This window comes from Limanda limanda, chromosome 23 (assembly GCF_963576545.1).
Source record: "Limanda limanda chromosome 23, fLimLim1.1, whole genome shotgun sequence".
NCBI classification, from domain to species: Eukaryota; Metazoa; Chordata; class Actinopteri; order Pleuronectiformes; family Pleuronectidae; genus Limanda; species Limanda limanda.
The window spans coordinates 8857537-8884127 of NC_083658.1; the positions used below are offsets into that span (position 1 = coordinate 8857537).

General features: G+C 44.0%; 1 protein-coding gene across 1 annotated transcript in view; it reads right to left on the bottom strand.

Annotated features, from left to right (window-relative positions):
* LOC132996861 (neural cell adhesion molecule 2-like) overlaps positions 1 to 26591 on the bottom strand; it is a gene marked incomplete at its 5' end in the record, with an annotated part of 75087 nt that overhangs the window by 20161 nt on the left and 28335 nt on the right. Inside the window, 8 exons of the mRNA XM_061067226.1 lie at positions 4146 to 4320; positions 6620 to 6741; positions 7586 to 7705; positions 10117 to 10290; positions 11305 to 11401; positions 12775 to 12962; positions 14929 to 15079; positions 22284 to 22429. Of these exons, the coding sequence (XP_060923209.1) occupies positions 4146 to 4320; positions 6620 to 6741; positions 7586 to 7705; positions 10117 to 10290; positions 11305 to 11401; positions 12775 to 12962; positions 14929 to 15079; positions 22284 to 22429 (1173 nt within the window). The remainder of the gene's footprint in view (positions 1 to 4145; positions 4321 to 6619; positions 6742 to 7585; positions 7706 to 10116; positions 10291 to 11304; positions 11402 to 12774; positions 12963 to 14928; positions 15080 to 22283; positions 22430 to 26591) is intronic.

The following is a 26591-nucleotide window of genomic DNA, read 5'->3' on the forward strand; positions in this document are numbered from 1 at the left end:
AAATCCTCCTGTTACTCCAGTGAAGCACGACAGATTTCTGCACTCTGTTCGCTCACTTATTGACTTTTTATCCCCAAAAAGTCTGCATCGTTATCGTTTTTTTAACATATTAAAAGTTTCTTTTTCCACTAAAATCATTTTGTCCAATCTGAGAGACATTTTCAGAGCTTGAAAAACACAAATTCATGTTGCTTTTACTGAATTTGCAGTCAAATTACTAATTATTCAGAAAATACTTACATTTTCTTAACATACGAGGCAAAATTAAGAGTTAAAAATGATATCTGATGTTCAAACCCTTCAATATTGAATACAGCCTCTAGTTCTGCTTAAAAGCTGGCTCATTAATAGCTGATTTAAGTTGTGTAAAATAGCCCAACTTGATTTCTTCAATAACTTGCACATATACAGTACAAAATAAGTATTTTTGGATGAATTTTGTTGGATGTGGATACAGACCGACACAGAGGCGTAGAAGGAGAAGATATTTTCTGAATGAGAGAGAGACCAGAGGAAGCAGAGATACAGGGAGAGGAGGAGTAAGAAAGAGTGGTGGTGTTCCAAACAAGAGAGAGTGTTATAAACCATGGTGCATCGCTGGGAGAGGCTGGTGAAAGCCTCATCTCAGACTCAGGGGGAATTCAATATGTGGTATTACCAGAAAGTCTTCTTCTATGATTACCATTTCCCAGAGTAGCTGTCGGCCTTGAGTCCTAATGCTAACACTGTCCTAATGCTGTATATTTTATTTTTGTTCCTCTAGAGGCTGCAATTTGGGGGAAAAGGGGAATCTCCTTAGTGAATAGCAAGGAGCAGTTGTTGAACAACCTGGTATTTCAGGTTGTGACTACCACTGCAGAACAAAAGGAAACGGGCGGGAGGAAACACGAGGACATCTGTCATTGCACGGGACAATGCACCAGTTCAACCATTCACACGCAATCACAAGCCCAGTGTGCCGGCCATCCAAGAGGGGTTTCCATTTTCTCTCCTCCGCTACTCTCCTTCCCTCAAACCCATTTAGGATTTTTATTCCTTTTTCCTGCCTGGAGGTGAAGAGTGTATGATCATCAGCCACAAGACTGAATGTCCCTCCTGGAGACAGAGCATGACGGCTGCAGGGACATCTCCGCTAACGGCTGCCAGAGGCGGCTCCTGCATGCCAAGTGGCTCTCTCCCAGGTGCACAGCGAGAGACGACACACGATGTGATGTGGAGGAGAAAGTGGGGCCAAATGTCCCAAACTGGACAGATTAGGGGCCGAGACACGTGTTTGCCCCTTTCTGGACCATTTTTATTATGATTATGGGTTCTACTTCTACACATTTGTAACCAAAGGCCATTTTTCCCCCCAAAGCAATTCCATACTGCAATTGTGTAACTTAAAATTGTTCCAGTACATCCATCTAATAATTTAAAATATCTGTCTGGATGGATGTGGGTCGCAGATCTCAAGAACGGTTCATCTAAGCGTCTTCAAACTAAATATGTGTCTTAAGGGTTATTATTAGAGTTTACAGACACAAACAATCTAGGGCACACGTTTCTACGTTTTGGGTGATTTCTAAATGATGTCAAACAGCAATATAAGGAATCATTGTTCAATAATTGAGAAACTGTTGATAAAAACGGATAATCTTTACCTCATAAGTGTCCAGATATGAAGTGAAACTGAGGAAGTAAACTAAGATGGCTACTGTCTCAGACTTTGAAAATCCCTGTTGCAAAGTAAAGATGCAAAGACTTGTTTTCTTTTAGATATCATGTTGCCAAAATACAGATGCTGAGTGGTTTATGGTAGAAGGAAATGATGAATTTCCTATTAAAAATGAAAACTGTGTTTTAACAGAATTATTGCAATGTATGAAAGTTTTTTATGTTTGAATTACATTTGCAACTTTTAATTCACTACCTCATCAGTTATTTGGCTCAAACGTGCGAGTGTAGAAAACCCATCTGAAGTTTGGCCAACCCTCGGCAGAGTGCAAAGTGATTTTGCACTTCTCTCTCAGGCCCTTTCCCACGATGCACCGCTGTTTCGCTAACAAGAGAGGACAGCCAATCGAAGTGACCCGCCTTGAGCTTGCTGTTCCCCCGGTCTTGTTTTCTATTTGAAAAGCAGCCCACCCTCTCAGAGGCCATTTAGCCGGTGCAGTAATGACAGGGGCAAACACTTGCTCGATCCAAAACAGCACAAATGGATCTAGTAACAGGTTTGGAGAGGAGAGCAAAACAACACTGAAGCGCCCGCCTATATTTTTGTTTTTCTTTTTTTATGTGAGTGTGAGGTCTGCGGGGGGGAAGTGCACATAACATTTCTATTTCAACACCCAGTGTGTGTGTTCTCGCTTCAAAGCCAGGCGGTGCTGCACACTTCAAAGTCCGCTGCTCGCATTTCCCTCACACGCGAGTTCATTTGGGTGTTTGCATGTTGATCCAAATGTCCTGGAGGACTGGAGTAATGAGACAGTCCCCTGCACAACCGGCATTTGTTGTTTTTTCGTGGGCTGGATGAAAAGTACAAGACTCCAGCACGAGCGGCGGCGCCACCGACAAGCAAACACTTTTCACGGGGCAGAACCACATAATCTCAGCAGAGGGACATAAGAGGGGGGGGCTGTGTTTGTTTGCTGGTTTATATGTGTTGGTCTTTCAAATGAGAAAAGGGCTCGGCGGACCGTGCAGACACACTCCGTCTGAGCTGCGTTCTGCGGGAGGACCGCGGAATAAATCGACAGAAGCAAAAAGGAGAGGGAAAGAATGATTTTTTTTTTTTAAAGAAGAAAACCACAGCCCAGGGGGTATTTTCACTCGGGGTCTGTTGGGTTTCTTTGAAGCGAACCCTGGTGTGATTGCACCATTTGTGCTGTTTATTTGAACAGGTGTGAACGGATCCCCGGTGTGGACATCAACACGGAGGACGTGTGGACAGGACAAGTCTTGGTCCGCCTCCAGATCCAGTCTCTGTGGCGAGACTGGAACACTGACATCAGAGGGTCTCAGATCCTAAACTCACATTTTTATCTTGTTGTGTCTGTCCAAAAGTTCAAAACAAACAAAAAAAGTCCAATTGCCATTGATATAAAACCGACAAATTCTGACACTTGAAAACCTTGCATCAAAGTTTTGAATTTTGCTTGATAAATTACACAATTGTTTTGTTTTCTGATATCAAAATAATTGTCTGTTAATCAACTAATCGACTGACTCAATGTGATTTTGCACCGTTGTCTAACACTAACCCGATCCCAGTCTAATGCTACAATCCACAATCCTTTCACTGGTCGCTGTCCATGGTCCTGAACTTTCAAAATGTGACAGACACAAAACTGAGAAATCCAAAGACTACAAATAGAATAAAAATATCTCAGGGTGGAAAAAGAGGAGCCACAAACGTCGAGGAGGCGGACGCAGATAAACTTGGAAAGGCAACAAGATACGAGGGCGGGGGACGATAGGGTTCGATGTCGGGGTCGTTTGGCTGAAAACAAAAAAATCATGTAATTTCCGCACCTGAAATAAACGTCTTGTTCGAGCTCCTGCGTGTTCTACACAGACACCGCCTGAATGTTCAGAGTATTTTCTTGTTGTAGTGAACGAGTCTGAGCCGCACAACCTCCTGCTGAGAGGCAAACACAAACTTTCGGGGGCATTTTACAGATTTCACATCTGAAAACGGCTACAACGACAGCTTTATAGCAGCTTCAATGGAATTTCACTGTAGAAAACCACTTTTAGGCAAAGTGCTTCCTTCTGGTCTCTCACATTTAAAAAGGCCAGTCAACAGTCACGGGCGGGGGGGGCACCGCAGGAGAGGAACAGGCACCAGTTTCTCTACCGACAACAGCCTCATTTGTCCAGAAAGTACAGCGGCAATGGGGCCTGCTGCGCTCCGGGCCTTCGCTTTATCTTGACTGGAACATCTTGCTCTCTTGCCTTTGTTATCGCCAGCGCTGTCACTGTTTCCAGTGGCTTAAGCACACCGCTTAACACGACGACTTCCCCAATAATTCTCTGAGGGCTTTCAAAAGGCGTTCAATGCCAACTAGAAGTAGGCAAGCGAAACAGAACAGCGGGTGTGTTTTAAAAGAAAAAGGACAAAATCGCAACACACAAGGTTTGCCTTTATCGTGCTTTTTTCTTACCTGTAATATCAGGCTTCTGTGGCATGAAGAACTGATAGAAGGTCGGCTCCGACAGGCCCTTGACATTGCGCGCCGTGATTTCCACTTCGTATCTCGTGTTCCACTGCAGCGGCTGGAGCATCGCGAAGTCGTTGGCTCCGGGAACGAGCTTGGTCATCCACTGCTCCTCCTTATCCTGACGGGAGGGAAGAGAGGAGCGTGGAGTTAAAAAAGAACAAAAAGAGAAAGTGAAAGATGGTCTGCTGAGTGAAATGTAGAGCACTGATTAAATTTGTACAGATAGAGTGTGTGGTTTCTAATCTGGGGGTTGTGAAAGTTACTATAATCAGAAATTTTGTCACAGAGTCTCCTGTGGAGGTGAAAACACTAATCCTTTGTTTTTCATCAAGTTCACATAAATTCTCTGATACGTTTTCCATTCCTTTGTGTCTTTTTTCCTCCTCCTTTTAACATCAACCTTCCATTTCCTCCTTCCTCCCACCTCGTCTTGACGCCCAATCACAAACAAAGGATTGGAAAGAAAGGCTGAGAGCTGCACTTAACATTCTTTCCTACTTGGCACCTTGCGATCGCTGCGTTTGAGTGCAAACCGAGCTTTTATAACAGTCAAGGTCCGGAGCGTAAATGCAAGTAACATTTGTGTGGATTGTCAGGGAGCTAGGATGGAGTCGTTTTTTTCAGGGTTCAACCGACTGCGCCCCGGCCATGAAGGGGTGGTGTGCTCCCGATGCCAAACCAGGCCGTGAGATTACTGGGCTGTGAAGCAAACACCTTTGTTCCCGTGCGTTGGCATTCAAAAAGCCGAGACTCCCTGACCCTCCCCACCCCTTCTCCGCGGCGTGTTTTCATCTGCGGCGGTATTATTTTAAATCGCTGTCACTTCCTCAACAAGACAGACAAAATGCCTGCTTGGACACATTAGCATCGGGGAGATGGGAGATTTGGACGAGCTGAAATCCACTTAGTCCTGTGGAGGGTTCTTGTGCGAGTGCCATCTATTCTGCCTCGCCTTATCTCGTGAGTTTAAGCTGCATTTTGCTTTTTTATACACACACACACACACACACACACACACACACAAAAAAAGCCCCGGACTACTTAAACGGATGAGTGAATTCAGACAGTGTATGTGTACTCTCATTTAAAACATGAATTGTGAGGATTGAAAAATAGGGATTCTCGAGCAGAACATTATACATTTTTGCCGCCAACGCACCCACTCAACTCAATCAATGGGAGCCTATCAAACCCGTGAGTCGCACACACACACACACACACACACACACACACACACACACACACACACACACACACACACACACACACACACACACACACACACACACACACACACACACACACACACACACACACACACACACACACACACACACACACACACACAGTGGGAGAACATTGGATTTTCCATTGTCACATCCTGACTTTCTGTTGTGTTAAACAAAAGCCAAAACCAAGTGCTGGTTTTATTCATTCTCCAAAATTGAATTCTCCTTTTTATCCTTGACATCATTTTGATTTAATTTTCAACATCTTTATAAATATCAATTCTTTTAAAAAGGTCAAAAAATATAAATACATATATTAGTGGCACATACATTTGTGAATTTTTTTGAACACTTACTATTTCCTAAAGCAGCTTGGAACTGCAGTTACGAGCAAACATGGACTTCGGTCAATTAGTGTTTTTTGCTTGGGCAGGTACGATAGCACCGATAAGACCCGGTCACATTGTATAAATGCTAATGAAAGGCGCTTCAGTGCTTCCTTTTCTTATCTCCTTCAGCGTACAATCACATGCAAAAGCAAACGAGATACAATTCCTTGCAAAGCATCTGCCGCCTTCCGCTGAATGATAATGTCGTTTAGAGTCAGTGCAGTCGCATCCTCTCAGCACTGGGGCTGGTTTCCTGCTCCCTTATGAGTTCTCCTTCTGTCAAGAATTAGGGAGGACTCAAGTGCTTAGGAAAGGACATAGGGAGTAAATCTTTTGACTATTGGACTGTAATTTTTTCGGGGGGTATTTCTTCTGCTGCGTATTAATATAGATAAAGAGAATGAGAGTAGTAATAAGCATAGTTTATTGTTAGTTTCTGTCATTTCTTATGGTTTGAGAAGAAATAGATTGAAGTATAGATTATTGCATGTTATTATTTTGCTTCTTGAAACTTTTTTCTTTCCCCATCTTTTCCCTTTCTTGCCTTTGAGTCATTAGCTCCATCAAGGAGAGAGGAACCTGTAACTACCACTAATGTGTAGCTAAGGTAATGTGGATTCAGAAGGGGAATCCACAGTTTGTGTGTATCTTTAATAATTTGTCCACATGAACTTGACAGCTGTGGTGCGGATCCGGACCCGTCAGACCGGGTGTTGTTTTGATGGGGTTGTTGGGAAGTAAGAACTCTTCTGCGTGCTATTCCAGTTCAGACCCATTTGCCGACGCCACGTTTACTCACCGTCTTGTACTTGACGATATACTCCACGATGGGCATCCCTCCGTCGTCCTGCTTCACCAGCCCCAGCCGGTAGGCCTTGCCCATTCCCCTCTGCCCGTGGACCGCCGGCGGACTCGGTTCCCCTGAGAGAAAAACCGATGTTTATATAAGCAGGTGGGAAGGTGAGATATGAAATATGGACGCAGCACAACGACAGAGATGGTTTTAAGCTGAATTAAATTCATATTACAAGGCAACTCCCACTGTCTGGACTATAACTATTGTTGACTGGAGGCTCTTATTATTCCCTGTATTTTACTAATTGGGTCTTTTTTTGAGCATTCATCCTCTGCAGCTGCATATAATATCCACCGGTGGAAACACAGTTTCTACGGCTTTGCCTGGATTTACTGCAACCCAGCGGTGCCAGATTGCCAGGATAAATAAAACGCTCATCATAAAACCCTGGCAGTGAATAATTTTTTTCAAAGCTGCAGTTTTATATCAAGACACAAATTTGACAGGCACAATAATTTGGATTCATATCTACTGAAATATGAGGCTGTAACCATCTCACATATAAACGTGCTGGAGTTTCACAGCACGGGAAATAGGCCTCATTTTACCAAGATGTCGATGCGTAAAAAAGATTCTGCAGGATATTTGTAAATATATTTCTGATCTTTTAATTAAAAATGTGATTCCATAGCTTTCCATAGTGTTCACTGTCTAACGCTAGAATAGGTTACATTGTTTTTCATCTATCTACAGCACATAATCATTGGTTAACTCCTGAAATGTGCAAATAATTTACAATTAATTCAATCTAACTGCTACAAACCCATTGCAGTAGAGTAATTATGACTGTATTTCATGGGCTACTGGCCTTTAGGACAGATTTGATCGGATCCCGAGGAGATGAGAGGCTCTTATTTTGTAGGTGTTTCACTCAGTGGGCTGCAGGGAAGAGGAGGGAGTCAGACTTACGGATGGGCAGAGTCTGGAAGGTCTCCGTGTGGCTGAACTCTCCCTGACCTTTGCCGTTGACGGCCGCCACTCGGACCTCGTACGTGGTGTTGGGCTCCAGCACCGTCAGCACCACTGTCGCTGGAGAAGAGACACGGCCAGAGTTCAAGTCACCTGGAAATATGCTGCTGCCATCAATCATGTAGCAATGGAAGCAAATTATTAAATGAGAGGGTTTCGTTATGGTCTGGGCCAGAAAGCAAGTGTTTTTACCCCCAGTGGATCAGTTGGAAATTATTTTACATATTACATATTGAGCATTCATCAGTCAAAAAAATGCACAAAACCTCCACAACTATTATAAAAGAATAATGCAGGATAATATTTCCTTTCAAAGTTTTGCTTTACAATAGAAAGCGATCCAAACAAAAAAGAAAATGCACACGAGATGATTCTGATAAGATCACTGTGTATTATACTGAATATTAGATCAATAGCAACATGGAAATACAGGTATAATACTCAAAATTCCTCCTGAAAACTAAATTGATTATTGAAGAACACAGAAAAATCGAATCACCAGACCACATTACAGATTCCTATTTAAATTGTAAAGTCGTTAGAGTCTATTTACATAACCTTCACTATCAGGAGGAGCCGGGCAGAGTCTCGGCGGCATAATGAGCCTGAGTGAAAGTTGTTGTTTTTGTCAGTTCCGCACAAATTAAATACTTGGACGGTAATAGGTGCTTGTGCAGTTCTTTAGTCCCACAACTGAAAAACAAATACCGCAATTTGCCAGCGTGCTAGGTTACTTTCCAGGCTATAAGTAGGCATTTCAATTTGGGCAAAAGCATTCAAACCAAATGAGTCCCTGCATCTCATTATATTGAATTACTTTCTGCTGAGGGTATCTGAAGTGGCTCGTATGATTATATGACGGCCCTCGACTGCTTGGTAATTAGTCTGGCTCATGGTTTTCATATTTTAGTCTTAATCTTAAATAAAAAACACATATAACTAAATTACACGTATAATTAAAGTTTATTTTCTTCTTTCCCCGATGTTTCCTTCCCTTTGTTTTCAACATGCACCTCATTCTCCTTCGATATGTGAAGTATATTTCTAATTTATACTCTTAGTGCTACTGTAGCTGCTTGTTAGTATTCACCTCACCGCCACCGCCATATTGTAATCGACTCTGAAATGAGGGATATTAGCGATAAGCCCCTCAGGTTTGTCAGACCTGCTTATCACCCGAGCATTCATCCTCTGGCTTCCCTTTTCCTTCCATCCATCCTTCGCTTAATGGTGTAGTTTTTCCACCAGCAGGCTCAGAAAAAACAATTTGGAGTCGTAAAAGAATAACAAGAAGAGGAGGAGGAAGAGGAGGAGAAGGAGGAGGAAGAGGGGTGTGCGCCTTCCAAATTCTGGTTTAAACCAGACACGTGAGGAGCATGTAACGTCACGAAAATGGAATATGCAATGCATCCAATTTTTTATTATTTGTATTTCTTTAATAGGTTTATGACAAGTTCCGATCACTCACGGGTCCTTGAACTGATCATTACGTACTTAAATAGCATAGAGCATAAAGAATGATGGGTATTTATACTTATACTTTTTACACGCTCTTCAATAAGCGCTGCCATGCAAAAAACATTTACCACAAATTGTGATGTTGAACAAGACAGAGGGCACATTGCCTACATTTTTGAAAATCAACCCCCTTAGCTATAATGATATGATAAAGAGAAGCTATTTTCTGAGCAATTTCACCTTTTATAACGTTTTTCAGTCCTACTTTTTCCAGCTAAAGATCTGAAAAAACGATTAGATTTTCAAGCCTCACAGAGCTGAGTGGAAGTCAGTGGGGAAGGTGTGAAACACGAGACTCATACCATCAGTTCAAGAAAATGAACATATATTTAGGGACCAGTGGACTGTTAACATCTAATAAGGTCTCTGACAGTGACTTATATTTGATACCATGATGTGAGTTTATGTTCCGTGGGGCAGAAAGTAGGTAATATATCTCTCCATCCCTGCTACTGACCACTGCTTTTAACCACCTCTTCGCTTTAGGGTCAATTAGACGCCATTTTATCGTTAAGGTCTCTTAATAAATGACCCACATCATTTTATTTCTCCGGATTTAATGGCTGTCCCTAATTTAAAAGGGGGACGTCCGGATAAACATTAAATCATGATCGGGATACAGGTGGAATATTTGGGTCATCAAACTGTCTTCTTCAAATTCCCCGCCATCTGTCTCTCTCGTCTCCCTTCACGCCGTCCAATCAGAAGCCCTTCATGGGACCCCTGACCCAGAGGATAAAAGGTGCTGGTACATGTAAGGATAACAGCAGGGTTTTGTTATGATAGCGAACCATAGGGGAATTGGTTTTGCCCGTGAAATGAGCTGAGCAACACGTGAGAGCTTCTTATCGATCTGACCTCTGCGGTTCAAACAGAGCTGGAAACAGACAGCTGCTCTTTATTCACATCGAGATTATCCCTTTACGTTAAGGGGAAACCTAAATGCCACTCACTCTGAACACTGTGCGACTTGAGGTCCCTCCACTCCTGCGAGCCCGTCTCCTTGTACTGCACCAGGTAGTAGCTGATGGGCACGCCGCCGTGCGAGTCGGGCTTCATGAAGGTGACGGTGGCCAGCCGCTGGGAGACGGCCGAGAGGCGCACGGAGTACGGATTCGATGGCACGTCTGAAATGACAAGAGGGGGTGACGTGTGTTTTTCACGTTGAATTATTCACACTTGTTGATTGTGGGTTCGCTCGCTCCATTTCCAGATCTGAAAATCACAAAACTAGCACTGTAATAAACTGCGATACAACTCAGTGTATTTTTTAAAACAAAGTTTGAGTTACTGCAGCGGACAGAACTTCCTGTGCCTCCCACCTATTACATCACTGTCGTCGCCGTAATCAAACTAAAGACAGACATTATTGCTGTAATAACTCTCGGCCCTGAAGGCAATTTAACACACAGTTAGAAAAATTCATTTTGAGGTGAGGAGGTACATCACTCAGCCGCATCTCTCACGCGTCCTTGGAGCTTTTCACCGCTAAACCAACATGTTAACTACTTTTTTTCTTTTCTTTCAGAGCATATTGTGTGTTGTTCGCACATTTGCTTGTGGCCTCATTTAAAAGGTGACGGGTGCTCAACTTCCTCCTGAGATCTTTACCCTGCACTTCTCTGTTATTGGTTCAAACTTCAACAGCGGCATGAGTGTGTGTATGTGCGTTTCCCTCTGTGTGTGTGTGTGTGTGCAGAATTGAAAGAGTCAGAACAACTTCCTGAACACATTGTTTTCTGCAAGACAACATATTAGGTCAGCTTTTTGCTCACCACTTTTCTCCCTAGCCAGAGCAATTCAATCTGCACTAAAGATAATTGGACCGCACTATTGTGTATTAGCCCGCGCTACCGTAAATTAGGGGGCTCCTTCAGAAAATAGCGAGGGGTATGGTAAATCAGCTGGCACTATTTCAGATTAGGCTAGCCTGAATAGGGGCGGCGAGTTGTAGTGACATTTATCTTCCACGAGAATTGCAAATAAGGCTATTACCGTTAGTAGAGAGGTGGAGGGTTACAAAGTAGTCGGTAGTAGTTAGAGTTACTGTGTTTCTAAAAGTCTGGGGTCCCTGACTGTGCACAATCTTGGGAGGGGGGGGGGGTCACACGGCACAACCGCGGCCAGCTCTGCAGACCCACCTGCCTGCGCCAGGATGAACTCCTGGTATCGAACTCCAATGTTGTTCCTGGCCGTGCAGTTGTAGCGGCCAAAGTCCCTGTCGGACATCGGAGTCACCTGGAACCAGAAAATAAGAAATTACATAAAAAATCATTTAATGAATTCCAAAAATACAACCTACAGCAAACAGTTGTATTTGTCAAGGCGTAGAGATACCATCCATCTACCGCTTATACATTAATCGTTGCAGGGAGCTGGACCTAATTCCAGCTGAAGGAGGGGAAGACCCTGAACAGTTCACCAGCACATCCCAGGAGAAACATACGGAAACAAACAACCGTTCACACTGAGCCTTCAATCGATCGAAGCCCAATCGGCATGTTTTTGAAATGCGGGAGAGAAGCCAGACATCACCGTGCCTGCCTCAAGAGATATTGAGAGATACTACATCTGACATTTCTGCTTCCCGGTAGAGATCTGTTTGATGCACTTAAAGCTGCATCCATCCAAATTATTTTTTGACATTTACAATAGCACAAATGACAATGTGCTAAATAACGGGGGATAGAAACTTAGAATTTACAGGACCTAGTGTCATAAGTGACTCACTTCACCTGGATCATCATCTTTTACTGCTTCCGGGCCTTAAATACTCTTAACAAGCTTTTATTAAACTTGTGGAATATTTGGGTCATCAAACTGTCTACTTCAAATTCCCCGCCATCTGTCTCTCTCGTCTCCCTTCACACTGTCCAATCAGATTCATGGGACCCTTGACCCCGAGGATAAAAGGTGCTGGTACATGTAAGGATAACAGCAGGGTTTTGTTATGATAGCGAACCATAGGGGAATTGGTTTTGCCCGTGAAATGAGCTGAGCAACACGTGAGAGCTTCTTATCGATCTGACCTCTGCGGTTCAAACAGAGCTGGAAACAGACAGCTGCTCTTTATTCACATCGAGATTATCCCTTTACAAAAAGGGGAAAAATAATAGAACATGTCTAAGTGTAATAATATCCAATTAGCAAGTGCAATGTTACTATGTGCTAACTGAGTACACATACTCTCTGTATCTATATACTCTGTTTAAAAACCCTATGTTATATAGTGTATTTATATTTAAATTTATTCTGAATGGTTTTGAGGTGGTTTAAAAGAGAAAGAATAATACCGTCTTTCACTTACTCAGGAAAATTAACAATGTAAAAACAAACTGTGTCCTGCTGCGACGCCTGTGTTCCTTTTATTCCCTCTAATCAAAAGACAAATTGCTCCTGAGAGAGACGATAAAGACAAATCTCATCCCATCCCGTCCTCATTTAGGAGCTGGAACTAGTTTGTTGCCGCCGATCAATTCTCTGTCCGTCACCGGATCGATCAGGTACCGCGAGCGTTCTCTCATGTTTTGTACTTGCTGGTAAACAGGTCAATATCCCAGTTTCAGGTTTTGATCGCAGGGGGGGGGGGGGGGGGGGGGGGGGGCACCCACCTCCAGCACAGACTTGCCCTCCGTGCTGTGCACCCGCGTGTTGGCGGTTGGCTCCGCGGAGATGGTGAGGCGTTCCCGCCTCCACAGCATGGTGGCGGGAGGGTTGGACATCACGTCACAGCTGATGTTCACCGGGTTCCCCTCCCACGAGTAAAAGATGGTGTGGTTGGTCAGGAACTTTGGTATATCTGCGGCATAAAGAAAAAAGACATATATCATTTAAGGTAACAGAGCTTTCAGGGCTAAAACAAGACCTGCATTTAAAAAAAAAAAAAAACTTGTGGCATGGAGTAAAACCCTTTAATCAAAGGTGGAGCTGCTTTGGATCATGAAAGACATAAAAATGACTCGCTGAGGCTCAACCCGAAAAATTCCTCAAAAGGAGAGAGACAAAAAAAAGCGTTTCATTAACAGTTCCCAAACTCTCCGTGCAATTTTAAAAAGAGAAACTCAAATTTAATTGAAGCCGCCTCACGCTGGGGGGAAGCGAGGGGAGATCTCCATTACGATCATCTCCGCAAGAATAATAAAATAAATGCAAACAGGAGCTCATTTGCCCCGGCAAATAGGAAGGGCAGTAATGGACGAGCGGCGTGGCGAGCCGCCGTGTGGATTCTCTCCCGGCCCCGGTCTTGCTCGGCTCGGTCGGAGAGAGGCATTATGGTTGTTTTATGTTCGCTTGCAGGATTCCATTAAAGAGATTGATGCCCGGCTCTCTGTCACAGCCGAGGACGTGTTATCCCCCTGCAGCCTGCAGTGACTTAGTAAATGAGTTCATTAGTTCAGTAGCGATGGCTGGCTCAGCCCCCCCACCACCACACACACACACACACACAGACACACACAGACACACACACACTTACAGCCTGTGTCTCTCTGCAGTGGGAGACCGAGTTGTCAACTGTTTACGGTTTAATGACAGCGACTTTGCCTTATGGCTGGGGAGCTGGTGGATGCATATGGGATTTGTTGTCAATTTCTTTATGAGGATGCCATCTAACTTTCTTTCCCAACGTGTCAACTTTTCAAGAGCTATGCAAAAAAAAAAAAAAAAAAACGGGTTTTAAAGGGGATCCGTGAACCCAAAAGTTACCTCAGCCCGAGGAAGAGAAAATTGGTTTCTAAATGACAGCGGAGACACAGGAGTCATTTTTTTTCTTCTTTCACCCTTCACTGTGTCTCCGGATGTTTGTTTCTCTGCCCTCTCTCTGTTCTTCCTCCGAGCTTCAAGGTGGAAAACGCTGCTCCCGGGAAAAAATGTATTTCCTTTCTGTCTCCGGTCTCGTTCAGGCGAAGCAGAGCCCACTCTCGTATTGAGCGCGATCGTTCCGGGGACAAAATGGAGATCTCTGCTCCAGAGCTCATTAGGCAGGGGATAGTCCGTCCCAAATAACCCCCCCCCCGACAACCAGCACTGAGGAATGGTTGTGCTCACTGGGAAGCAGGGGAGCTGTAACTCCAGGGGTGAAAGGCTAAGCGTGATATCCTCTTATTAACTAACCCTCCTGGGGGCTGTGTGTGTGGTGCAGTGGGCGCAGGGCTTCGGGGGGGGGGCTTTATGTTTATAGTAATATAATGATCTTCAAAAAGAAAAATAGACTGGGTGAACTTATGAACCTGGTACATGCATGTCTGCAAGGGGTTCACTTAAATGTGTTTCATTTTCACATTAGGAATATGATACTATATATATCTTTATGCAGGGAGTGGAGGAGTAGGTGAGTTGATGTCAAGTGACCGGGGATCCAACTGTCTTATTCAATTTGCATAAATACAAAAAAGCAACTACATAAAAAAATAACTGATACAAAGTCAAAGAAACAACAACATATGGATCAGAACACAAGATCAATTGAATGTTAAATTACACTGAGGCTCACACAACATCTTCCCACTGAGATTTTCTGTGCCCGGATGCATTTCTTGCTATTTATGGGTATATTTAATCTAAAACAAGGTAAACACTTTCAAACAGTTTAGTTCCTCTTAAGGTTTGTACATCTAAAGTCAGATTTAAGGCCAAATTTGGAATTGAATGAGTTAAACAAGAAGAACACTCTGTGAAGCTAAAGTTTACGTACTGTAATGAGCAGGACTGTCACACACACAGACACACACACACACACACACACACACAGGGACCCTGATACTCACACTCGATGTCCAGGAACATGCTCTTCTGATGACCTCCGATCCGGCTGAGCGCCTCGCAGTCGAAGCGGCCCAGGTCGGCGAGCCGCACGCCGCTGATGGTCAGCACCGACTTGCCGTGGCGACCGCGGACCTCGAAGCGTCCGTCCTGCCTCTGAAGACACAAAGCGCCTCGGTCAGAAAAGGTCAGGAATTGGATTGTTTTTATTCACATCCCTAAGTACTGTTAGCACTTTACTTGAGATATTATATTTAAACGAGACCCAAACTTTTATATCAGTGATCGTATAAAGCTGGAGAAATGATGGATTGAGTCCACAGAGTAAAGTTCCTGATCCAACTCTGTAGCCGGGACTGAATGACAGCCCCTTGACCCCGCTTCCCCCCCCCGTGGCAAGCAACTGTCACTTGTCACACAGAGTCGTGGGTTCATGCAACAAAACAGAGAAGAAAAACCCTGTCGATTTATTACAAGGTCATTACATCTGTATGAAGACAGATGGCATCAATTCGAAGCTACGGGTCAATTACAGCAGACGAGGCTATCATTCCGGCAATCGACATTCACTCGTAATGAGAAAAAACACCCCGGGAGCTTCCCTGCTGCAGACAGCATCCAGCTGTAGCCTCCAGACGGTTACCTAACAGATACCCTCCGTCACCCCCCCGAGAAACGACTTTTCAGCAGAGCCGCCTGTGGACTCGGGGGTTGATGTATCTGAGAGCTGCGTGACTGCAGCAGGGTTTCTCTTTTTTGGGATTGGAAGAAGATTTGGAGGTCAGATTCACTGAGTTCCAGGACATCAAACCACGCAAGTACAACTTGTTCTCTGCAGAGAAACATTTGCAGTTAATTAGAGGATAAACATGATGCAATAAGGATATGGTGGTGAGATGTTGTTTGACACTTTAAACGACACTTTAAACACCTTGCACAGAAGTGTTTTGGCTCTGTATCAGTAATAATCCAGGTCCAGGTCCAGCCAAACAGACAGCAGACTCTAACAGTTTTGCAAAAAACAGCTAGTAGTCGAGTCGTATCTGATAAGAACCAATCAGGCAAAGCATTATGGGTCATCCTGCAGACACGTACTGTACATGTTGCATGAGCACACACACAAATCCACACACTGCACACAAGCTTTGTGTTACACACTGTACGTCCAGGGGTATAAGTCAAACACACATCCATTTGCGCCACAAGTTTACTTTCCCCACATTGTTGCCTCCTAATGAGACAATTAAGTCAACTTCGAGAAACAGCTTTTAGTGGAGTAAAAATAGAATATAATTATTTAGCTCGAGTCCGGAGAGTAGAATGTAGGATTGCACTCAAATGAGTTTGTTCCCCGTAAAAGGAATTAGAAAAAAAAAAGAAAAGAAAGAAGAAATAAAAAATGCTCAGGCTGAGAGTCAAATCAGGCTCACAGTAAGCCTATTTAGCAGAGGGATACCCCACAGTGCGTTGGGGTTTTTTTTGTAGTCGCAGCAGTAATCGGCAATATTCTTGTTTGTGTGAACTTGCGTCATTGTTGCTATTAATATCTTCCTTCCCGACGACCTTATTCACGCCACAATCGTTGCACGCGTCAACGTGGCGCCGCGGGGAATCGCAAAACATAATTTCCTGGTGAGTATATTTAGCCGCTTTGGAGTTCTGGGGTGAAGCTGCGTTCACGTCATGGCGGAGTTGCTGTAATTACCCTGGCATCCGACTTGTGAATATGCAAACAACAGCTGAATCAAAATCACGGGGCGGGCGGCTGATACATCTGGAGAACACTCTCTCGGAGAAAGAGTGGAGGAGATCAGCGTCACTCTCCAGGGCCTGGCTCTGTCCAGAGGTGATGAAATCCGCCTACCAGCCCCTGTCGAGCTGCTTAATTACCACGTTGTATTTGTTGTTTTTCGTATCGCATTTAATCACGGCTATGGGCTTTTTGATAACTAGCAACAGAGACTATAAAAAAAGAAAAGCCCTCACCCACCTGCCTCTGCTAACATTCATTATGTGTCTAAGCCTCGTAAGCCTCGGCCGTGAAGCCCCCTCTTGTGAATCACACGCTCTTTATGCAGTCGCTCATCCACTGCTCGGGCATTATCCCGTTAAGAATGGCTTATCTTTGCTCTTATCGCCTCAATACTACCGGCCAATGAGGTGAAGCGGCTTTCGAAAAGGCATCGGCGCCGGATCCCCTTTTGTGTCGCCCGCCGCATCCTCTGCTTGTTTGCGTCGCCAGCTGAGGTCAATGGGGATTGCGAGTGTGCGAGCGCGTGTGAGTTGAATAGGAATGCGGGAGATGGGTCGGTGGGGGGGGGGGGTGAGAGAGGAAGAGGAGGAGGAGGCAGAGGAGGAGGAGGAGGAGGACAGGAAATCTTCCAGGAGGCAACTTCTGAGTCAGGAAATTACACGCCACCCCACTCCCACACTTCCTCACACCTCCTCCTCCTCCTCCTCCTCCTCCTCCTCCTCCTCCTCCTCCTCCTCCTCCTCCTCCTCCTCCTCCTCCTCCTCCTCCTCCTCCTCCTCCTCCTCCTCCTCCTTCTCTCCCACCACCAACTGACAGGGTCTGTGTCTGGAGACAGACTCGGTCCCTGAAGCACAGCCTGTTTGAGATGCGCCTCGGAGGGAAGCGGCCAGACGTGAACACAACAGCGACTCGCGCGCACGCCCCTGGACACACACACACACACACACACGCCGCAGTGGCACGGTCACACGCTTACTGTAAACACACACACGTGAGCGGCGACCAACACAAGATAAAAGGCGAGGAGAAGCGGAAGCCGAGGGAATACGGGAGCTGGAGGGGAGATGAGAGCAGCAGCAGGTAGTAAAAGCAAAGGCGGGAAGAAGAAATGAGAAAAATATAGGAAGTCCTGTCCCTATCTGATCCATAAGACGTGTGTGGGGGGGGGGTTTACATTGAGCACATGAAACTAAATTGCAACTGCAATCTCTCAAATGGGATTGTCCTTCCTGTGTTGCTGTGTTAATTCAATGCTGGAGGAATTTTCTGATATTACAAATGTCAGCTTTAAATGTCAACAGGGCTGGAAGTCCAATTCTGGCGAGAACGGCTTTTTCTAACTGTTCAGAATTTGGTGAGAACTTTGGGTTTTCTTATTTGCGCCACTCTAACGAAGAGTGCAACACCTCATCGTCATAACGACAACAAAATAACATTTTACGGCGTTCCAAGGCAAACGTGGGCGTGCAGAGGGGTTTCAACGTGGCTGTGATCTGTTTCTCTTTGTGTTTTTTGCGGCAGCTTCTGTGACCAGGTATCAAACGGGAGAGAAAACAATCACCTCGGCGGGCGTGGGCGTCGGTTTTTCAAGGGTTTAAGTGCAAAATGTCTTTTGAAGAGAGATCGAATCAACACAAGCTTGACTCCTGAGTAACTGAGGAAAAGGCTCAAAAGTTCTTTGGAAGTGAACATTAGGTGAATCAACAGGCAAAAGCTTTGAAAGGATGAAATGCTTTTTTATACGTTTGCCTCCGGTAGGTTATATAGTTAATATAATTTTTTCACATCGTTTGTCTGTTATTTAGCAGGATTACTTCCAAAAATACAGGACGGATTACCATGAAATTGGTGGAAGAATGCAGTACAGGTCAGGAAAGAACCAATTCAATTTTGGTGCAGATTTGAAAATTAATGGGCGGATCCAGGAAATCCTTGTTTTCCATGCGCAACAGCGACAGGTACACAAACTAAACAGTGAAAGAGAGAACTACATCACCTGTTATGATAACGATGATTTCTGACGGTCTGTGTGTATGGTAAAAACTTCATGGGCAATTGATCGCGCACACAGGAAATAGCACTGCACACTGCTAAACAGTGCAATAATGAAGCAATGCTGGCCAATCAGAGCAGACTGGGCTTTATTGGTAGAGGGGGGCTTAAAGAGACAAGAGCTAAAACCGAGCGTCTCAGACAGAGGCTGAAGAGAGGAGCTGCAGCAATGGACAGTATGAGACAGTTAAGTAATAACGATTACTCAAATGATGAACCCGAGCATGAGCAGAATATGTCTCCTCAAAAGTCACCAGCTCCCCAGTGAGGTTTTGTATGAATAGAACAGAGGCGACGGATCAAAACAATACCACAGGAGCGGAACAATGGACAAACTCCTGCCTCAGTTCATAATTACACTCCAAAAAATGCCTTCTATTATGTTCCTTGCAAACATCGGGGGGCGGGGGGGGGGGGGTCACAGAGTCAGTTGACGAAGAATGGGAAGAATGGAAGCAGCGTTATGTGGCGAGTCAAAGTGAGCCCATTGTAGCTTAATGTCTCAACAAGAGAGGCAGAGGGTGGATATGCAGATTGGGGAGCAAATTGAGAGAGGAACATCCTGCTTTAAAGTTAAATGACTGGGGCCATCCATCACGCCTGGCGCTGCCCGGGCCGGGTTTGTCTCTGCGCATGTTTAGGTGTGTTCGTTTGCACTACGCATTTCCATAATTGCATTTGCAGCGGGGGAAGAGAAGCACTTACTCTCATTTTTGGGCTGTGATTTATCAAGCCGAGCGATTCGAGCCAATGCACACATTCATTTATCTCCGCGTTGACCTTTTCCCCCCCCCCGAGGAAAAGAACGGCTGCCATCGTTGTTTTTTTTTCTGTTTTCTTCGACTCCTTCTGAGCAGGCTTCAGCTTTGAAGCCATGATGGAAGCACAGCGTCTGCTTCCGACGTTGATGGCAGCTAATTCAAGAGTAATTACCTTCCCGGAAAACGCGTCTGCGACTCATTCCACTTTTGATTTGCGAGGCTCGTCTTGTGGACAAAGTGAATAATGGATGTTGGGAGAGGAAAAAAAAAAAAAAAAAACATGCACAACTGAAGCTTATTATCTTCTCAGGTTCTTTTGTCGGATTAAACAAAAAGTCAAAGTCAAACAGAGCTACAAATTAGAGTGTGCATTGAAAGGACTCGTGTTTGCCCTGGAAACATCAAGGCTCCCAGAGCTTCTTTGTGCCGAGCGCTAATCAGAATAAATATGTGTGCTGATTTCCCTTCATTCCGCCTGTACGCAATAACACATGGATCAATGTAAAGGTGGTTTATGAGCAGCTTTGAAATTATAAAAGTCTTTGAAGCTAAGTCACGTGTCAATTATAGCGTGGTGAAGCAAATGGGATCCAGCATTGACTTATGAATGTGACTATTGTTAGCAGCACTGTTTACAGTGAATCCCTCGAAAAACCACCGTTCCTTGTTTGGCAGATGGGAGTGATTATGTCAGCCTTTATTTTGATGAGGACATATACAAGTAATGACCTGCTCATGCTGCCCATTTATTTTAGGACTCAACCATACTTCACACAAATACTCAATTTTCCCTCGGATAAATGATAGTGACATTTTAATGGTCACCATAGGGCTGGAAGAAAGAAAAAACATTATTCATGTATTTCTACTTCTGAGCCACATAGCTCCAGCTTTTCTCTGAGTTGTTTTTTTTTACCATTACATCTTTTTTTAATCAAAAACTTAAAAATCCTCATTAGTGACACTCAAGGATGGCATCCGACAAGGTTGGATTTGAAAGTTCCATTCGAAGGTGACATTTTACTCGAGAGTATTGCCTTGCAGTAATGTCACATTCGGAGGAATACTGGAAATACTTAACGTCAGAAAGATGTGTGTGTGTCGGGAGGATGTGAAACAGTTAAAACATCACCTTTTAATTGTGATGCTCCTTATTTATTGACACTACAGTAGAATAGAACTCTCACACATGCACATGACCCAAATGTAAAAGCCACAACACAAGGAGGAACATGTTTTTACTTAATCCTAGACAAGCATCAAATTTTAAGGTGAGTAAGTTACTCCGCTTGTTTCATTGTCAACGTCTGTTGTCGCTCACTTACGTTGTGGTTGTATTTCCGGTGTGAGGCTTTTGTCGCTTTGTTTTTCCCATGAATGCACTTTTCAGAGATGTACAGGCCAGCGTATGAAACTATTACAAGTGAAGATTGTCAGTCATCGAGGTCACAGCAGCTTCAGAAGTGTACTTGTGTGTAATATTACAAATATTTGTACTACTAACTTTCCCTGTATGTATGACAGTTCATATGCAAAGTTAGTTATTAGGGTTGCAAAATTCCGGGAATTTTCAAAGTTGGAAACTTTCCATGGGAATTAACGGGAATTAACGGGAATTAACGGGAATTAACGGGAATATACGGGAATTAGCGGGAATTAACGGGAATTAACGGGAATAAACTGGAAATGTTGTGGGTAATTTATACTAACTGTATTTACGTTGTCATATACAGACATAAATACAAACATTTTGTTGTGTCATAGGTTGATTTGAGCCCTGAGGAAACTCTGGGGCACTTGACTATATGCTTCAGCATCTTTGTGTCATTCTTAACATAGGTCTTTGCACAGTATTTGCAAATGTACACAGCCTTTCCTTCTACATTGGATGAGGTGAAATGCCTCCACACATGAGATAGTGCACGTGGCATTGTTCTGTAGAATAAGATGAGAAAAAAGTTTGTAAAAATCACTAATGCAATGCCAGAGATATAAATAGTTAGCCAAACAATTGGAATCATCTGTAAACATATTTTACAATTGATGGATAAATCAATGGAAATAGGCTAGATGAACAGATGAACAATCCTCAATCAGCATGCTAATATATTTTCCCGAGTAATATCATGGAAACTTACCTGACTAGTCCTGCACACTACAGCAGGCCTCAATAGCCCTGCTGTAGAGTGAAGGATGCTGGGAGTTATCTGTGCATGTGATGGAAGAATGCACAGTGGAGGGTTGAAATTCAACGTGCAGCGTGTGCTGCATTCCATACATCTTTAAAATAGAGTTTTGAATGATGTTTTTATTGCTGAGCCTTTAATTTGCATAGTTTTGTTTTTTTCAAAATTCCCAAAATTCCCGAGCTTAATATTCCTGTGGAAAGTTTCCGGAAGTTGCCGGAAATTTACCGGAAACTTTCCGCCCCTTTGCAACCCTAGTTATTAGTCATAAATATATTATAAGTCCAGTAAATGCTGTCTATATGTGCTTTTTTAAGTCTATTCTGAAGCATATATGAACATTATAAGCTGCATAATATCTGTATAAATTATGTCCTATGTGCCCAAGCTCATCAGCCGAACACATGCTTCAGGATGAAGGGTGCACCCACACACACACACACACACACACACACACACACACACACACACACACACACACACACACACACACACACACACACACACACACACACACACACACACACACACACACACACACACACACACACACACACACACACACACACACACACACAGAGCCAGATGGAGGCTCTGGCAGTTTCTACCTTGTCCCCTTCCACGAAGGCATGGCCGTCGCTGGCCCTCCTCCAGGAGATGTCGGGCAGAGGCTCGCCCTCGGCCACGCAGGAGATCATGGCGGCGCTGCCCTCCACGGCTGTCACGTTTTGCAGCTGGGTGATGTGAGGCTGGACTGCGGGGCCCGGCAGAGGACGGAGGGAGAGGGAATAAAAAGAGGAGAGAAGAAAAAAAAGTGAGACAAGAAGAATGGACAGAAAGGCGGCGTACGGGAGGAGCGAGTGAGGAAAGCAGCTGTCAAAGACCGAACTCATGAGGGAGAGGAGATGAAGGCTATACCACGGGGTCTGAACACAGAGCTGAAGCATGACTTTGGTGCTGACAGTCTAGGCCACGATCATTTATTCACCACAGCGATGCTCTCCAGGTCTGGCATGGCAGCAACACCTGTCCTCTGGTCTATTTTTTTTTTTTTAGGCCTTGATAACTCAAAAAAAATGACTTTGGTGAAGTTTTAGAGCATAACCACCTCCGTGAGCGCTCAAGCTTTAGTTTTAAGTAAATATAGATTTTGGTCTGGGGGGTGGGGGGGTGGGATGCCACTCAGGCGCCCTGTGATTCACTATTGACGCAGAGCGAGCACCACAACATGTCCTGGAAACCGTGAGGTTGGGGGCCGCCCCCAGCCCTCTGCTCGCCCCCCTACTGATAAGGGCGCTCTAGGCAAAGCCCCTGGAACACCATGCATGTCAAGGGCATAGAGGTAGTCATACGAATCATGGACCCCCCCAACCATCCACACACACACACACACACAACACGAAAATCCTTAACAGGGCGCTGGCAGTGTAGCATAGCATAAAATCCTAAAACGAAAAGGGAAGTGAATGGAAAAACGACTGTACTGCAGGCTCTTAACACCGCCCGGTGGGAGGGGGTGGGGGGGATCTGAGGAGAGGCAATTTCACATGGCTTCAATCTCGGGGTGCAGGAGCCATCTTGAGGGATTTGGGGAGGGATGTTTTGTCCAAACATGGGTTCACACGTACGCACAGGTACACACATACAACACAAACGCACACAAACTACAACACCTGCAAAGACCTACACTGGGGGGGATCCTTTCCTAACCACTGTATCAAGTGTTGGTTAAGTTGAATCAACAGTTAATTGCAGGATGGGACGTAATTTAGTTTCAGCTGTCCTGTCAATCACTTATAAACTTGGTCATATCTAAGTCTAACACAACAGGAAAAAGGATGAGTTGTACAATCAGATTAGAGTCAAGGCATCTGTATGTATATTTATCCCATTGGTGATATTTTGTTTTGTTTAACCCCTTTGGATGTCTGCAGATTGTAGTAGTTGCACATAATAGTCAATTGCACAAACAGGTTTATAGTCCCTGTTTGCAGGAATCCAAAACTGTTATCATGGATCAAACAAATAAATATCATGGAACAGGGGAACGAAAACAGGAATAAACAGAATTGATCCAAACGTACAGAAAAGGAAGACTGGGCAGCCCGGAGACTAAAAAAGACACGGGAGGCAGGAGAGACTGGGCGTGTGAGACCAGACAAAAATAAAAATAACTAGAAAACCACTGCCAAGGCCCAATGGTCGCATTAAACTCAATGAAGCTGGAAACTTATTCCACACACTCTTATCAGTTAATACGTCTGATTCTACTCATCAATAACCATGAATCATTTTCAGTGTGAATGTCATAAAATTCACAAAACTCTTCAAATTCACAAAATTTGAAGAGTTTCATGGAAATCCATTGAATAGTTTTTGGACAATCTTGCTGATAAACTTTATTCACAAGTCCAAAAAGACTGTTTTCAAAATTTCCCCAGAGTCCTTGACAAGAGGCGGATCCCAATAGTCTGAATACAAGAGCATCTTTAATAAACATTGTCGAGTACAATGTTATTATACAGAGTGGTATTGACATCTAAAAACACAAAAACAAGCCTGAAATGTCAATTTATGGGAATTATAGTTTTGCAACAGACATCTATTGCTATAATTCCAGTGCAAAAAAAACAACCAGCGCTGATGAGTTTGTAAGTCAACAATGAAGTCCTAAAAGCCCATTTTACTCGAATAAGTCAAGCAGATTTTCCAATCAGCGATAAGTTGTTTCTAAAATAAATCGTCTGCCTTCAAAAAAATGTCCAGAATCAAGTGGCGTTCTGTTGATAACTGTGCGAGAATCTCTCTGATTGTGTTTTTGTCTCGAGTCAAAAACAAGCTGCGGCGGGAACAAGCGAAAAATGATCCCAGCCCATTGAAACTTTACTTCATCGAGGAGAAAATAAACCAAAAATCTGTACAGCCTCCCTAATGAGACTAAATGACTTGTTCAGAGGATTTCTGCAGAGAGGAAGATGAGGAGCACTTCAGTTGATCACCCGCATCTATTAAAGCATGTAATGACTTCTGGTATCAGAAAATACGGATGTAAACAGACACTCAACAACGCGGATACACACTCGAAACCATCCGGCTCCCATACAAAAAGTCTTGGTGGTGCAGAGACCGGCCTGAACCAGTTCTCCCCCGCTGCCTTATCTGCAGTTTTGCCCCAGATGCCCTTCATCATGCAAATATTAAATGGGAAACGTCTCATTTATCAACCACGCTGCAAAAGGAAAAGCTCTCTGCAGGGAACATTATTAAAACTCATTATCTAAAACATTTCGACTCTAAATGAGAAAGAGCCGAGATGCATTTCTGCGCCGAGAGATAAAAATACAGAATTAATTCAACCTTCCAGGTTCGGTGGGGGAAGAGTTGGGTTTGTTTTTGTTGGATTTGTATATTTAAATTAAATTTTGTGCGTTTTTCCTCAAACCCAACGTGTGTTTCTTCCACTCCTAGCATTTGCTAATAAACATAATCACACTTAATTACATTAATTAGAGGTATAATGATGATTACACTTGTAAACGTTGGATTTAGCCACACGACAGTGTCAGATCCGGCATAAAAAAGACTCAACAGTTAGAGCAGGAGGCACAGAGACATCACCGATAAAGTTCAGCTCTGGTGCTGTTCGACTCACTGTTTTTTATTTCATAAAGAGCCAAATAGCAGTATAGTAATGTCAGTAATATTTAACATTTAAGGACAGTAATAATAACCCTTCATGGTAATATTTGGCCCTGTGTCATGCGACTGACAACATCCACAACGCAGGCATGTCGGCGTAGATTCTCTCGAGTCACCCCGGATTCTTTTTTAAATCTCCTCTATAAGCTTAGAGGGTTTAACAGGAAGATACCAGTGTATATGTGTATATGTATATAAGCTGTTATACATATACTGTATATATACATCCATTCAGGCTCGGATTTGTGTTATTTTGTGTTGAAAAGTGAGTTAATTTCCAACATTTCAACGTTCCATAAAGACAAGTGAGCAGCTTGTCGTGCCTTTCTGGTCGACAAAGGCAAACTGAGCGTGGCGTGAGCTCGGCCACGATCCAGTGCGTCAGCTGACAGCAGCATATCCCTGTGCCAGCCCACATCACCCGGCGGCTCAGTCGATGCACGAGGAAGGGCAGGGAGATCTTGGACCTGAGCCATGACGCCAAATCTGTCATTATGTATTCAGCAAACCCCATTAAAGAGGACGCTGTATTTAGGGGACTACCTATGACAGAAGCTAAAAGTGCGAGCTGCAGCTGGATGCAGAGATACCGACGTGTGCATCTCTGTTTCCGCCTGATACGTTTCTTCCTGTATCACGGCTCCGATCGTATATTCCCCCTGTAATGTTGCCTCACAATGGAGAGAACCAAAAGCCTGACATTTATTGTTACGGCCGCAGATACTGTCGATAAAGTATCTGCTATCAAACCGCATAATGGTGGAGATTTGCGGTGCTTTTGTCACTATAGGTTATCGAGTATAGATTGATAGGTAAAAATGACGCCTTCATATAAAATTTTATCTACGACATGATGAATAACGCAAAATCACTGGATGCAGTGAAGGGAAATTATGAAAAATACACCATGGCCCAATGTAGCTATTTTTCAAAACTGTAATTGATGCATTAAATCAAACGACGGTGTGAATTACAACCCCCCCCCGATGGAGGAATTATGCTGCTCGGAGGATGCATGTCAAAGTCTCTGGAGGCCCGTGCAGAGGGGAGAGTTAGTGGTAACTGTGGGTCGGGATGTCAACATCAAATTTCACGGCTATCCATCCTGTAATTGTCGGGACCTTTCGGGCTAGGACGACCCACGGAGCCTCCCTGGAGCCACACTGCTAGCATGTCTAAGACGTAGCCTTTTCCATGACAGTGTAAATAATGGATAT